The 16,396-nt window shown below is 49.8% G+C and overlaps 1 protein-coding gene across 4 annotated transcripts in view; it reads right to left on the bottom strand.

The window, feature by feature from the left end:
• ca7 (carbonic anhydrase VII) overlaps positions 1–16,396 on the bottom strand; it is a 42,556-nt gene that overhangs the window by 1,484 nt on the left and 24,676 nt on the right. The window contains exons 5-7 of one of the 4 annotated variants that reach the window (XR_012101952.1): positions 15,482–15,544; positions 10,356–10,511; positions 4,564–5,209 (exon numbers count right to left, since the gene is read on the bottom strand). Coding sequence is in view for 2 of the 4 variants with exons in the window: in XM_073070452.1 (XP_072926553.1) it covers positions 5,084–5,209; positions 10,356–10,511; positions 15,482–15,544 (345 nt within the window). In the remaining 2 variants the exon portion in view is untranslated. Of the gene's footprint in view, positions 1–1,409; positions 5,210–10,355; positions 10,512–15,481; positions 15,545–16,396 lie in introns of those variants that run through there. The other 3 variants (XR_012101951.1, XM_073070452.1, XM_073070454.1) reach the window with 3 other exon arrangements.

The following is a 16,396-nucleotide window of genomic DNA, read 5'->3' as shown; positions in this document are numbered from 1 at the left end:
AGAAGAATCAGCCCAAGTTTGTTCATTGGAACACACGCCGTCTAATCCAGGCAGCATCCTGGCAAGCCCAATACGACAGGAGACCGACCAAACTGAAGACACCTACCACTCACAGCTGCTCAGTCAAACATCTCAGCAAGCAAAAAACTGGAGATGTAAGTATGGAGTTTGCCACTTTTCAAAACTCCATTTAGGCCAGAACGCCGTTTTGGGCAGATGGGGCTCGTCAGCCGTGGCTGGCGGCTCAGCTGGGAGAAGGAAAACCCTGATCTCAAACCTCTGCTGCCCTGAGCTATACCCACACATGGGGAAGGCCAGGGAAAAATCTGGAGCTGGGGTCCCTAAGGCAGTTCTACATTGAGTTCAACACAACTCCTGTAATAGTTAAACTGTTTCGGTCTCTGCCTTCCCTACACGCTCTCGATATCGTACTGCCCTGGGGCTTGTTTATCACTTAGACAGCCAGGACACAGCATTTATGGTTGACTCTGACCAACACAGGGCCTCTGAGGACTCAGATTAGACCCTATGGGGAGTACTACATCTAGATCTGCTCTCCCCATTATAAAAAGGCCAAGGTTTTGGAGAGGGCACAGAAAGGGCTTACCAGATTGCTGCCTGGAGGGAGAGTTTGGAGAAACTTGTGTTGTTTTCTCTGGAGCTGCAGAGACTGAGGATGACCTGATCAAAATTAGTAACATCATAAGAGACATAGAGTGTCAGCAATCAGCTTATTCCCGTTGGGAAAATATTAAATCTAAAGGGCTTGCATTTAAGGTGAGTGGGGAATGGTCAAAAGATGTGTGGGTAAGTTTCTTTTGAACACACAGAGTGATGGGTGCTGGGAACACGCTGGTGGAGGCAGATACGACAGGGGGGTTCAGGATACCCTTAACGGCAGAGGATGCAGGGAATGGAGAGATATGGACCATGTTATAGAGCATGGTAACAGGTCCTTCTGGCCCAACGAGCCTGTGATCAATTAACCTATTCACCATATGTCTTTGGAATGTGGGAGGAGACCAGAGCGTCTGGACAAAACCCATGCAGTCATGGCCAGAAGGTACAAACTCCTTACGGACAGCGTAGGGAATTGAACCCGGCTGCTGGCAGTACACCACCATGTTCGTATAAACTCCCTGAAGCAGCCCAACAAACTATGGGATAGGAATTCCAAAGATTCACCACGCTTTGAGTGAAAAAAATCCCTCTATATCTAAATCCTTAAACAGCTGCATCATTTATTCACAAACTGTGCTCCCTAACACTGGATTCCTCATTGAGGGGCAAACAGCCCCCTGCACCTCATCTACCACACCCTTTGAAAATGTCAGTGAGATCTCCTGTCTCCTCTAAACCTCCTTGCACAGCAAACCCACCCCCACCCCACCCCGTACCGGTCTGGTGAATGTTCGTCACTCTCCCACTTTCACAAGTACATCTTTTTTTAGGTAGGGAGTTTAAAAATGTGAAGATCAAAAATAAAGCAGATGCTGCTATCAAAAAACAGGAAACATGGAAACACTCAGGAGGTCGGGCAGGGTTTGTAGGGAGAGAGGCTTTCTGTTGAAGAGTCTCTGACCGGGAATGTTGGCTCTCTTTCCATGCTTGAGTATGTACAGCCATTTCCGGTTTTATTACAGATTAAAACGGCACCCAATATGATAAGATAAAGGAGCAGGTTTAGGCCATTCCCCACATCAAGTCTGTTCCACCATTCAACCATGTCTGATCTTTTTTCAACCCTATTCTCTCCCCTTCTCCTCATGACCCCTTTACCGATCAAGATTTCTATCCAATGACTTGACCTCCGTGGCAACAAATTCCACAGATTTACGACCTTCTGACAAAAGAAATTCCTCCTCATCTCTGTTCTAAATGGACATCCCTCTATTCTGCGTCTGTGCCCTTTGGATCTAGACACACCCACTATAGGAAATACCCTCTGCATTATCCTCTGCTGCTCAATTAAGGCATTTTGTATCTGATAAGTTTGATTGAGATTCCCCCCCCCCCCATTCTTCGAAACTCCAGCGAGTACAGGCCCAGAGCCATTAAATGTTCCTCATGCATTAATCCGTTCTTTCCCAACATCATTCTCGTGAACCACCTCTGGACCTTCTCCAATGCCTGTACATAATTTCTTAAATAAGGGGACCAAAACTGCTCACAATACCACAAATACAATCTGACCAATCCATCAGCTTTTCATCCTTGCTTTTATGTTCCAGTCCTCTCAAAACAAATGCTAAGATTCCATTTGCCTTCCTTACCACCGACTCAACTTGCTGGATGGACACAGAGAATCTAAAGCAATCTTAAAGTGTGTGTGTCTGTGCCAGAGACAGCGACTGTAAACACCATGTGTCCCTTCTCTGTGAAGAGATAAATTCCACCTTAATCCAAAGGTTCAAACCTATCTTCGTCATGCTTACCACAACCTGAGACAATCCCTGCCAGATGGTCACTGCAAGAAGCAGGAAGTTAACTACACATTGTTCCAGCAATGGTCACGGGTCAAAATGGGCACAAAACAGCAAGAGGTGAAGCAACAATGTGTTTCAATGAGGGGCAGAGGACAGAGAACAGCTCAGGATATTTGAAGCGGAAGGTAGACAGGACCTCAGAATAAAATCTGGCTGAGTGGTGCCACAACAACACCTCACTCAATGTCAGCAAGACCACAGAGCTGATTATTGATTTCAGGAGGAGGAAACCCGAGCCAGTCGTCACTGTGGGATCAGATGCAGCAACTGTAAATTACTACATCATTTCAGGGGACCCGCCCTGGACTTCTCACCTCCTGTTCTCGATATTTATTGCTTATTTATTTATTTATTATTATGACTTTGCTTGACTTTTGTCTCAGGATTGTATCCTAGACCTATATCTACTTTAATAATAAATTTCCTGTGAACTTGGGACTTGAATTAATGTCCTAGACAACTGACACGGAGGCTCTGCTGGGGTGTTGGAGGGCATGGTTTCTGGAGCGGGATCTGCACTTCTTTTAGGAGCAGTCCTGTAGCTTAGCGGTTAACATAACAATCCAAGTTCAGTTCCCACTGCTGTCTGTAAGGACTTTGTACGTTCTCCCCCGTGAGCACGAGGGTTTCCTCCCACTTTCCAAAGACGTACAGGGTTCGGGTTAGCAAGTCGTGGGCGTGCTATGTTGATGCTGGAAGCATGGTGATGCTTGCTAGCTGCCCCCAGCACATAGAACCACAGAACATTACAGCACAGAAACAGGCCTTTTGGCCCTTCTTGGCTGTGCCGAACCATTTTTCTGCATAGTCCCACTGACCTGCACCTGGACCATATCCCTCCATACCCCTCTCATCCATGTACCTGTCCAAGTGTTTCTTAAATGTTAAAAGTGAGCCCGCGTTTACTACTTCATCTGGCAGCTCATTCCGTACTCCCACCACTCTCTGTGTGAAGAAGCCCCCCCCAATGTTCCCTTTAAACTTTTCCCCCTTCACCCTTAACCCATATCCTCTGTTTTTTTTCCCCCTAGCCTCAGTGGAAAAAGCCTGCTTGCATTCACTCTATCTATGCCCATCATAATTTTGTATACCTCTATCAAATCACCCCTCATTCTCCTACGTTCCAGGGAATAATTTCAGTCGATTACTACCAAACCCGTCCAAACTATTTATAGTCCAGCGCAATGCATTAATCTTTACCCAAAATATCGACAACTACCCCACCCCCCCATCACCACAGAACTCCTCCAGCATATTGCTCAAGACTGACTACCGGTAAATCATTCAAGCGAATCCTCGGATTGTGTCGGCCATTAACACAAACAACACATTTCACTGCGAGTTTCGAGGTGCATGTGACAAAGATCATCTTTAATCTTCCTGACTTGCAGGGATTACTGCCTTCTGTGCCAGTGTCCCTGTGGAGTACAGTGAGGTCTGCTTTGCAGAGACAAGGTTTGGGGGAAATTAGTGAATGACCCCACCCTAGGGCAAGCCCCCCGCTGAGGGTGAGGACAGATCTCTGAGAGCTGGGAGTCGGGCACCAGGAAGGAGTCGCAAATCTCCTCATTGCTTTGGTCTAACAAAATACAAAACAAGTAAAGGCCATAAGACATAGGAGCAGAATTAGGCGATTCAGCCCATTTTTCCATCATGGCCGATTTATTTTCCTCTCACAAGATCTCAAGAAGTAATTGATATAAATGTGGGGTGTGCATGGTCAGGAGAAGGAAATGAGCCCCCACCAGATTCAGGCATTCAGTGTGTCAGAGGAAGTGGTCTTACACTACAGGACCATAAGACCAGAGTTAAGCCACTAACTGCTCTGCCATTAACCCTGTACGTCTTTGGACAGTGGGAGGAAACCCATGCGTTCACGGGGAGAACGTACAAACTCCTTACAGACAGCGGCAGGAATTGAACCCCGATCACTGGTGCTGACTTACCCCTCTCAACTCCATCCTCCTGTCTTCTCCCCATAACCTTTGACGTCCTGATGAATCAATCATCCTCCACTTTAAATATGCAATGACTTGGCTTCCACAGCTGTCTGTGACATTGAACTCCACAGACTCACCTCCCTCTGGATAAAGAAATTCCTCCTCATTTCTGTTCTAAAGGGATGTCCCTCTATCCTGAGGCTGTGCCCTCTGGTCCTAGACTCGCCCACTACAGGAAACGTCCTCTCCACATCCCCTCTAGGCCTTTCAATATTCGATATTAAGCTGTTGATACAGTGCAGGCAGGAAGCAGCTGATTCAGAGCAGAAATCCCAGTCAGTGTGGCTGCTTGCTGGTGTGATCTCAGGTCTTCTGCACGTTGACTCTTTGTCAGTCTTTATTTGTGCATAGTTTGTCACAGATCCTATTGTATTTTTTTTTCTTGTAAATACCTGCAAGGAAGTGAGTCTTACAGTAGAAATGGAAACATGGATAATAAATGTACTTCGAAGTTTGAGAGTGACACCACTGAGGCGGACGATATAATGAGGGGTTGTAAAGATAGGTTACAAGCCAGTTCCTCTCCAGGTTCTGGGCTGATGCTTGGTCCGTAGGCGGACTGGTGGGTTTTAACCCAGGGCTGGTGAGAAGACTGCGCTATGACTGGAAGGAGGCGAAGACAGTCCTGCCTTTGAGGGGTTGTGGGGGCCGGTAGTTGTCCACCATATGCAACTTCTGCGATTCGGTCTCTCCGGAGAAGAGCAGCATCCGGAACTTATCCATCTGCAAGGAAGCAGAGAGTAATGGCGGTCAGACAGCAGTCTTCCCTCAGCTGGAACTAGAATCCCAATCTCAGAGTGGTTGAAGAAGGGAATGGATAATTCAGTGGAATGTGGTAATTTTCAGGGTAAACCAGGGCAGGACTGGCACTGTGAATCGTAGGGCACTGAGATATCTGCTAGCTACAGCAACTGGCGGTTAGCTCGACTCTGTAACAGACCGAGTTCGTAGTTCAGTTCCAGCAATGTCCGTAAGGAGTTTTGTACATTCTCCCTGTGAACTGCGTGGGTTTCCTCATGCACTCCAAAGGCGTACCGTTAGAAAGTTAGTTGGTCATTGTAAACTGTCCCACGGTTAGGCTAGGGTTAAATCAGGGATTACTGGGCCTGGGAGGGCCTGTTCTGGAAGGAAGACGGGGAGAGGAAAAGGACAGAGACAGAGAGCGAAAGAGAGGGATAGAAAGAAAGAGTGAAAGAGAAAGAGGGAAAAGAGAGAGTGAAAGTGAGAGAGAAAAAAGGAAAAGGAGGATCTGGGAATACAAATCCATAATTTCTTGAAAGTTGCATCGCAGGTAGATAGGGTCACAAAGAGAGTTTTTGGCACATTGCTCTTCATAAATCGGCACTGAGTACAGCAGCTGGGATGTTGAGTGAAATTGTGTATGAGGCCTCATTTGGAGAATAGTGTGCAACTTCTTTTAGAACAGTACAGCAAAGGAACAGGCCCTTCAGCCCGCAATGTTCTGCTCAGCTAGTTAAACTAGTATTTACAAGGATGGTGCCAGGACAACATCCTGAGTTATTGGGAAAGGGTTAGGACTCTATTCCTTGACTGTGGCAGAAAGAGGAGAGATTTCATGGAGGTTTACAAAATTGAGGGGCACAGATAGGGTAAATACAAACAGGTTTTTTCCACTGAGCTCGGGTGAGACTAGGATAAGAGGTGAAATATTTAAGGTGAACTTTTTTACTCAGGGTGGTGCAAGTTTGCAACATTTAAGTTTGGAAAAGTAGATGGATGGAAGGGTTGTGTGCAGGTGAGGTTAATAGTGACTTGGCAGAATAGCAGTTTGCACAGACTAGATGGGCCAAAGGGTCTGTTTCTGTGCTGTCGGCTCTGTGACTCTATAATTCTAGGCAAAGGAGTTATTTAATCGCATAATCCTAAACAGATGGGGAGTCTGGTTAACACACAAAATGCTGGGGGATCTCGGCAGGCCAGGCAGTATCTACAGAAGGGAATAAACAGTCAACATTTTGGGCCAAGATCCTTCATCAGGAATAAACAGCAACTGTTTATTCCCCTCCACAGATGCTGTCTGACCTGCTGAGTCAGGGGGAGGGGGAGGGGGAGGGAGAGAGAGAGAGGGAGAGGGAGAGGGAGGGGTGAGAGATGGGGGTGAGAGAGAGGGGAAGGGAGAGGGGAAGAGAGAGGGGAAGAGAGAGAGGGACAGAGGGAGAGAGAGAGGGGGGAGAGGGGGGGTGAGAGAGGGGGTGAGAGAGAGAGGGTGGGGAGAGAGCTGGGGGAGAGAGGGTGGAGAGAGGGGGGAGAGAGGGGGGAAAGAGAGGGGGAGAGAAGGGGAGAGAAGGGGAGAGAGAGAGGGGTGAGAGATGGGGTGAGAGAGGAGGTGAGAGAGAGGGTGGAGAGATAGGGGGAGAGGGGGAGAGAGGGAGGGGGTGAGAGAGAGAGGAGAGGGAGGGGTGAGAGAGAGAGGAGGGGAGAGAGAGGGGGAGAGAGAGGGGGAGAGAGAGGGGGGAGAGAGGGGAGGAGAGAGAGGGGAGGGGGGAGAGGGGGAGATGAGAGAGAGAGGGGGTGGAGAGATTGGTTACTTTGATTGCTGTCATGCTGGAATCCTGGTGTCTTGGTATCTGATCTACCTCTGTGAAAACAACACACACAAAGTGCTGGTGGAACACAGCAGGCTGGGAAGCATCTATAAGGAGAAGATGTGTATAGCTGCTGCCTGGCCTGCTGTGTTCCACCAGCAATTTGTGTGTGTTGTTTGAATTTCCAGCATCTGCAGATTTCCTCGTGTTATCTCTGTGAAATTTTGGCAGTACCCTTGCCTCACAGATGGGATTAATACACCCAGCAGGATACCAGAGTGATAGGCTGACAAAGGGAAAGGGGCAGAGTTTTCACCAGAGATAAAAACTGAAGTTTTACTGTACAATCAGACCTCATTACCTCTTGTCCTCTGGAACCTGGGGACAATTATCAATATCTTTATAACCTCATAACTCAATCAGCTGAATCTAATGAGGGTCAGATTAATCATTAACAAACCGTTAACATTAAATAATAAACACAAAGTTCACTGCAGATGCTGTGGTCAAATCAAGACATAAAAAAAGCTGGATGAACTCAGCAGGTCGGGCAGTCCAATACCCTCACCCCTCCATGTCACGTTAAAGTCGAGGCTGTGCTGTCTGGGGGGCTGGGTGGGAGGGAAGGCCTAGTTCTGGTTGTTCCACTGAACATAGTTCCCATGCTGTGTTGGTGCCCGAATGTGGGGTGGCTTGTGGGTTAATCTCTGCCAGTTTGTATTCCTCCTCCTCTCTCCTTCCCCACCTTCTTATTCTGGCATTTTCCCCCTCCCTTTCCAGTCCTGTTGACGGCCTTTGGCCTGAAACCCTGATAGTTCATTCCTCTCCACAGATGCTGCCTGACCTGCTGAGCTCCCCCAGCATTGTGTGTGTGTGGCTCTGTACAGTTTGATTTACCCTGATAAAGAACTGTGAACTTGAACCTGCTTCCCGTGGGTGAGAAACACTGCAGTGCAGTGCCTGGAAAGACCCATTCCACTTTAATTACGAATCCAGGGATTCAGTGGTGGGAATGACTCACAGCTCTTCCCACGGCAAAGAGAACGACTCCACAATCCGAGGTCCTCCTCCGTGGATTTTTCCCACATCTCTTCACCTCATCCCTTTCCGTGTGTCGCATTCCAACAAGCTCACTTGCAAAAGAAAGCTGCCTACCCTCTCTGTCGAGAGTTTCAAATTGACGGCTCCTTGTCCCTGACTCCTGAACCTGAGGGGGCTTGCTTTTTACATGGAGAAAAGACCGTTGTCATGCCCCATCCCTTCTTTAAGATTCAATATTGTTTAATGTCATTTCCAGTACGCAAATAACAAAATAATCGTTACTCCGGATCTGATGCAACACAAAAAACATAATACGGTAAAGAAAACAATAATAAAAAACACACAATAAATATAAATACAAATGACAGCTTATATACGTAAATTGTTTGTATGTCCATAAAGTGACACTAGGCACAGGAGTGCAGAGTTTGCATGCTCCTGCCAGGATTAAAGGCAAAGTTAACAGGAAAGATTGAACAGGTCAGGACTTTATTCCTTGGAGCGTAGAAGAATGAGGGGGGATTTGATCGAGGTTTACACAAGGGGTATAGACAGAGTAAATGCGAGTAGGCCCTTTCCACTTAGATTAGGAGAGATAAATACGAGAGGACATGGCTTTAAGGTGAAAGGGGAAAGGATTAGGGGGAACATTAGGGGGAACTTCTTCACAGAGAGTGGTGGGAGTGTGGAACGAGCTGCCATCTGACGTGGTAAATGTGGGCTCACTCTTAAGTTTTAAGAATAAATTGGATAGATACATGGATGAGAGAGGTCCGGAGGGTTATGGACTGGGTGCAGGTCAATGGGACTAGCGGAATAAAGTTTCGGCACAGACTAGAAGGGCCAAATGGCCTGTTTCTGTGCTGTAGTGTTCTATGGTTCTATGGAGTGTCTGTACACAAGGTGACTGACAGGGAATGATAAAGTAGTGGTGGTGGGGGTGTGGAGGGGTGAGTTAGTGGGTGGAGGTGTTGAACAGCCTTACTGCTTGGGGAAGGTAAGTGAGTCTGGGGGTCCTGGTGTGGATGCTACATAGCCTCCTCTCTGATGGGAGTGGGACAAACAGTCCATGAGCAGGGTGGCTGGGTCCTGGCCCTTTTGCCAGCTGCTTTCTGTATATATGTCCTTGATGGTGGGTGGGTGGGTGGGTAGGGGGATCTTAATATCTAATTACTGTACCTGGCAGGAAGCTGGCATGGTCTGCTTGGCCTCCTTCTGTGCAGTAACTGAGCTACGATTCTCTGGAGGGGTTGAGACAGCTTCTCAAACTACTGCATTCCCTTTGGTGAAGGACCACCCACGAGGAGAGAGTTTAGTTGAATTTGGAGTACTGTACTTCAAACAACTAAATTGCTGAGTTTGCGAGGGTGAGGCAGTGTGTAGGAACCAGTTTCCTCCAGCAGGTGCCAGTGGTGGGTTAGGGCCAGGAGATACAGACTCAGGTTGACAGCCTGGTGGTTAATACAACACTATTACAGTGCCAGTGATTATCAGTAGGGGCTCCTTTCCCACTGATGTCCGTAAGGAGTTTGTACCTTCTCCCCGCGATTGTGTGGGTTTCCTCTGGGTGCTCCAGTTTCCTCCCACACAGCAAAAGGTATGGTTAGAGTTAGCACATTGTGGGCTTGCGATGTTGGCCCCAGAAGTGTGCCCCCAGCTCATCCTCGGACTGTGCTGGGCATTTCCTTGTATGCGTTGATGTACACGTGACAAATAAAGCCACTCTTTCTTTGGTTCTTTGAGAAGATACAAGGGCGCCATGATAGCGTAGCGTTTAGTGTGACACCATTACAGTTCGGGATGTTGTTGAGTTCAGAGTTCAATACCGGCGCGGTCTGTAAGCAAATTTATCCATTCTCCCTGCGAACACGTGCATTTCCTCCGGGTGCTCCGGTTTCCTCCCAAAGTCCAAAGACGTACCGGTTCGGTTAACTGGTTATTGTAAATTGTCCTGTGATTCGGCTAGGGTTAAATTGGGGGTGGGGTGGTGTGGCTCACTGGGCTGGAAGGACCAGTTCTGTGCTGGATGGACAGATGGACAGACGGGCAGATGGATGGATAGATGGAATATTCAAACTCAGTGAATGGTGAGGCTCTGGAACCCACCAGGTGTTGGGGGGGGGGTGGTTTGGTAGAGGCAGACACCCACTCCACCTACAGGGTATGGGCCAAGAGCTGGGGCAGGTTTAATCTGGTACACGTTTGGTTGACACAGACTCTCCTCCTGTGGGGTGGTGACACTACTGGACAGTCAGCAGCTCCAGTTCCATGTGGACACTCACCTGCTTCTCAGACACAGCAATGGGTTCCCGGAAGACAATCCAGGTCACACTCTCGTGGAGCGGAGGGGTAGTGAGAGAGCCCGCGTACGTCCAGTAATCCCTGCACTTTGGCAGCAGGCATTGTGGGTCAAAGTCCTTAAACTGGGCCTGTGTTTCCTGCCAAGAGATGAATGGGGGTCGGCATTGGTAAATGGTTCATCATTGTAGCATGTACTGAGATACAGTGAAAAGCTTCTGTTGCATTGTTCTTTCCAGCTGAGTCATTTCACACAGGAAAGGGAAGGGAGAGGGGGAGAGGGGGAGATGGAGGAGAGGGGGAGAGAGCAGGAGAGGGGGAGATGGAGGAGAGGGGGAGAGAGCAGGAGAGGGGGAGATGGAGGAGAGGGGAGAGGGAAGAGAGGGAGGAGGGGGAAAGGAGGGAGAGAGGGAGATGGAGGAGAGGGGAGAGGGAGGAGAGGGGGAGAGGGAGGAGAGGGGGAGAAGGAGGAGAGGGAAGAGAGGGGGACAGGGGAGATGGAGGAGGGGGAGATGGGGGAGAGGGAGGAGAGGGGGAGAGGGGGAGAGGGAGGAGAGGGAGGAGATGGGAGATGGGGGAGAGGGGGAGAGGAGGAGAGGAGGAGAGGGGGAGAGGGGGAGAGGGAGATGGAGGAGCCGGGAGAGGGGGAGAGGGGGAGAGGGAGATGGAGCCGAGGAGAGGGGGAGATGGCATGGTAGTGTAGCAGTTAACGTACTACTTTACAGTGCCAGCAACCCTAAGTTCAATTCCTGTTGTTGTCAGTAGGGCGATTTTGTGTGCTCCCCATGATGGATGGTTGATGGGTAATGACTGTTCCTGAACCTGGTGGTGTGGGTCCTGAGGCTCCTGTACCTCCTTCCTGATGGTTGAGGGGTAATAATTGTCCCTGAACCTGGTGGTGTGGGTCCTGAAGCTCATGTACCTCCTTCCTGATGGTTGAGGGGTAATGACTGTTCCTGAACCTGGTGGTGTGGGTCCTGAGGCTCCTGTACCTCCTTCCTGATGGTTGAGGGGTAATGACTGTTCCTGAACCTGGTGGTGTGGGTCCTGAGGCTCCTGTACCTCCTTCCTGATGGTTGAGGGGTAATAACCTGGTGGAGTGGGTCCTGAGGCTCCTGTACTTCCTTCCTGATGACTGAGGGGTAATGACTGTTCCTGAACCTGGTGGAGTGGGTCCTGAGGCTCCTGTACCTCCTTCCTGATGGTTGAGGGGTAATAACCGTTCCCGAACCTGGTGGTGTGGGTCCTGAGGCTCCTGTACCTCCTTCCTGATGGTTGAGGGGTAATGACTGTTCCTGAACCTGGTGGTGTGGGTCCTGAGGCTCCTGTACCTCCTTCCTGATGGTTGAGGGGTAATGACTGTTCCTGAACCTGGTGGTGTGGGTCCTGAGGCTCCTGTACCTCCTTCCTGATGGTTGAGGGGTAATGACTGTTCCTGAACCTGGTGGTGTGGGTCATGAGGCTCCTGTACCTCCTTCCTGATGGTTGAGGGGTAATGACTGTTCCTGAACCTGGTGGTGTGGGTCCTGAGGCTCCTGTACCTCCTTCCTGATGGTTGAGGGGTAATGACTGTTCCTGAACCTGGTGGTGTGGGTCCTGAGGCTCCTGTACCTCCTTCCTGATGGTTGAGGGGTAATGACTGTTCCTGAACCTGGTGCTGTGGGTCCTGAGGCTCCTGTACCTCCTTCCTGATGGTTGAGGGGTAATGACTGTTCCTGAACCTGGTGGTGTGGGTCCTGAGGCTCCTGTACCTCCTTCCTGATGGTTGAGGGGTAATAACCGTTCCCGAACCTGGTGGTATGGTTTCTGAAGCTCCTGTACCTCCTTCCTGATGGTTGAGGGGTAATGACTGTTCCTGAACCTGGTGGAGTGGGTCCTGAGGCTCCTGTACCTCCTTCCTGATGGTTGAGGGGTAATGACTGTTCCTGAACCTGGTGGTGTGGGTCCTGAGGCTCCTGTACCTCCTTCCTGATGGTTGAGGGGTAATGACTGTTCCTGAACCTGGTGGTGTGGGTCCTGAGGCTCCTGTACCTCCATCCTGATGGTTGAGGGGTAATGACTGTTCCTGAACCTGGTGGAGTGGGTCCTGAGGCTCCTGTACCTCCTTCCTGATGGTTGAGGGGTAATGACTGTTCCTGAACCTGGTGGTGTGGGTCCTGAGGCTCCTGTACCTCCTTCCTGATGGTTGAGGGGTAATGACTGTTCCTGAACCTGGTGGTGTGGGTCCTGAGGCTCCTGTACCTCCTTCCTGATGGTTGAGGGGTAATAACCTGGTGGAGTGGGTCCTGAGGCTCCTGTACTTCCTTCCTGATGACTGAGGGGTAATGACTGTTCCTGAACCTGGTGGAGTGGGTCCTGAGGCTCCTGTACCTCCTTCCTGATGGTTGAGGGGTAATAACCGTTCCCGAACCTGGTGGTGTGGGTCCTGAGGCTCCTGTACCTCCTTCCTGATGGTTGAGGGGTAATGACTGTTCCTGAACCTGGTGCTGTGGGTCCTGAGGCTCCTGTACCTCCTTCCTGATGGTTGAGGGGTAATGACTGTTCCTGAACCTGGTGGTGTGGGTCCTGAGGCTCCTGTACCTCCTTCCTGATGGTTGAGGGGTAATAACCGTTCCCGAACCTGGTGGTATGGTTTCTGAAGCTCCTGTACCTCCTTCCTGATGGTTGAGGGGTAATGACTGTTCCTGAACCTGGTGGAGTGGGTCCTGAGGCTCCTGTACCTCCTTCCTGATGGTTGAGGGGTAATGACTGTTCCTGAACCTGGTGGTGTGGGTCCTGAGGCTCCTGTACCTCCTTCCTGATGGTTGAGGGGTAATGACTGTTCCTGAACCTGGTGGTGTGGGTCCTGAGGCTCCTGTACCTCCTTCCTGATGGTTGAGGGGTAATGACTGTTCCTGAACCTGGTGGTGTGGGTCCTGAGGCTCCTGTACCTCCTTCCTGATGGTTGAGGGGTAATGACTGTTCCTGAACATGGTAGTGTGGGTCCTGAGGCTCCTGTACCTCCTTCCTGATGGTTGAGGGGTAATGACTGTTCCTGAACCTGGTGGTATGGGTCCTGTGGCTCCTGTACCTCCTTCCTGATGGTTGAGGGGTAATGACTGTTCCTGAACCTGGTGGTGTGGGTCCTGAGGCTCCTGTACCTCCATCCTGATGGTTGAGGGGTAATGACTGTTCCTGAACCTGGTGGAGTGGGTCCTGAGGCTCCTGTACCTCCTTCCTGATGGTTGAGGGGTAATGACTGTTCTTGAACCTGGTGGTGTGGGTCCTGAGGCTCCTGTACCTCCTTCCTGATGGTTGAGGGGTAATGACTGTTCCTGAACCTGGTGGTGTGGGTCCTGAGGCTCCTGTACCTCCTTCCTGATGGTTGAGGGGTAATGACTGTTACTGAACCTGGTGGTGTGGGTCCTGTGGCTCCTGTACCTCCTTCCTGATGGTTGAGGGGTAATGACTGTTCCTGAACCTGGTGGTGTGGGTCCTGAGGCTCCTGGACCTCCTTCCTGATGGTTGAGGAGTAATGACTGTTCCTGAACCTGGTGGTGTGGGTCCTGTGGCTCCTGTACCTCCTTCCTGATGGTTGCAGTGATAAGAGACACTTGCCAACCTGTATCTCTTTCATCATCATCATCACCATCATGTGCCACGTTGAATGATGTCATCATCATGTGCTGTGTTGTATGATCTGGTCGTGACCATGATTGTTCTTGGCAAATTCTTCTACAGAACTTGTTTGCCATTGCCATCTTTACAAAAATGGCAGAATTATTATTATTAATTAACCATTATTCACCTGGTTCATAATGGTTCACCTGACCATTATTAATACACTTGTATGCCTGATGTCTGTGGTTGCATAACCAGGACTTGTGATGTACACCAGCGGCTCATATGACCAACCACCCTGCTCCCATGGCATCACGTGACCCTGATCAGAGGGCTAAGCTGGTGCTACCCCTTGCCCAAGGGTGACCTGCAGGCCAGTGGAGGGAAGGAGTGCCTTACGCCTCCTTTTGTAGAGACACATCTCCACCCTGCAAGACACAGTGATTGAGTCACAGAGAAAGTACAGGGCACATAGAGTTCCAGCTCAGGCAGAGAGCACAGGCCCTTCAGCCCAACTCATGCATGCTGACCAAATGCCCAGCCAAGCTAGTCTCCTTCAGATTTTTAGATTACATCAGCATCGTTTGTGACAACGACCAACACGGTCTGGGGGCAGGCCGCAAGTGTTGTCACGCCTCTGGTGCCAACATAGTATGGCCACAACTCACTAACCCTAAACTGTAAGCCTTTTGGAATGTGGGAGGAAACCAGAGCTCCCAGAGGAAACACACACAGTCATGGAAAACATAGATAGGGTAAAAATGTCTAATACTAGAGGGCATGTATTTAAAGTCAGAAAGGTCAAGGGACATATGTGAGGAAAATGGAGGTTGCTGGGGATATTTGCCAGGGACGATGGTGGAAGCAGGTGTAACAGAGATGGATATGCAGGAAACGGAGGGGTATGGACTGTGTACAGCAGAAGAGATTAATTTACCGATTCCTGTTCTGTACTGCTCTATGTTCTGAGAAGGACATTGAATCTATTTTTTACCATGAGGCAAAGTTTCAGCCTTTCCCCACAGAGGTACATGAAGAACTCTGGGCACATGTTGAGGCCTTCACTCTACTCCCCAAGTCAGTCACAATGGCGGCCAAGTCACGATGGCGGACAAGTCACAATGGCGGACAAGTCACGATGGCGGCCAGGTCAGTCAGGATAGCGGCCAAGTCAGTCAGGATGGTGGTCAAGTCAGTCAGGATGGCGGACAAGTCACGATGGCGGACAAGTCACGATGGCGACCAGGTCAGTCAGGATAGCGGCCAAGTCAGTCACGATGGCGGCCAAGTCACGATGGCGGACGTCACGATGGCGACCAGGTCAGTCAGGATAGCGGCCAAGTCAGTCAGGATGGTGGTCAAGTCAGTCAGGATGGCGGACAAGTCACGATGGCGGCCAAGTCACGATGGCGGACAAGTCACGATGGCGGACAAGTCACGATGGCGACCAGGTCAGTCAGGACGGCGGTCAAGTCAGTCAGGATGGTGGGAGCTAAACACCCCTCCTCACCTTGAATTTCACCATGTACAGGGCATCCGTCAACCTGTGCAGGTGGGCATGCCTGTCGCCGGTCTGAAAGAGAGCAGGATTTTAAGGTATGCTGGATTATTTCAGTAAATGGCATCTCTTGTTAAATCAGCATCCTTATAAGAAAGAAACAGGCCACTCAGCCCTTCTAGTTTCTCTTTATTCTCTGGACTAGCCCCATCCCAGCCTCTCCTCCTTTGATTTCTTCCTCATTTCCCTTTAAAAAGTCCCCACTTTTCACCTCAGCCCCTTCTTATGGGTTGGGGAAGTTTCTCCCAAATTCCCTGCTGAATTTATGGCACTAACTAGGAGCAGGCCATTTGGCCCATCCATTTTCTCCAATCATTCAAAGATTGAAGAGTTTGAAAGATTACCATTTTTTGTCATGTGTACATCGAAACATACAGCGAAATGCATTGAGTGTGTCAGCAACCAACACAGTGTGAGGACGTGCTGGGGGGAGGACACAAGTGTTGCCAAGCTTCTGGTGCCAACACAGTGTGCCCACAACTTACTGACCCTAACCTGTACGGTACACCTTTGGACCGTGGGAGGAAAGCGGAGCACCCGGAGGAAACCCACACGGTCACGGGGAGAACGTACAAACTCCTTACAGACAGTGAGGGAATTGAACCCTGATCACTGGTACTGTAAAAAGTGGTACACTGACTGTTCTGCCCTCGAGAGCAGCACAGGTAAATTACAAGGTTCCACTATGATAAGGCCACGTTCAGAACAGCCATGATTCAATGGAATAACAGGGCAGGTTTGAGGGGCCGAATGGCCTACTCTTACAGAACACAGAACAGTAAAGGCCCTTCAGCCCATAATGTTGTGCCAAACCAATTAAATTAGTAATCAAATGGCTAACTAAATTAATCCTTTCTGCCAACACCA

The sequence above is a fragment of the Hemitrygon akajei genome, chromosome 17, assembly GCF_048418815.1.
Source record: "Hemitrygon akajei chromosome 17, sHemAka1.3, whole genome shotgun sequence".
In the NCBI taxonomy this organism is placed as follows: domain Eukaryota; kingdom Metazoa; phylum Chordata; class Chondrichthyes; order Myliobatiformes; family Dasyatidae; genus Hemitrygon; species Hemitrygon akajei.
This window is presented reverse-complemented; position numbering and strand designations above follow the sequence as displayed.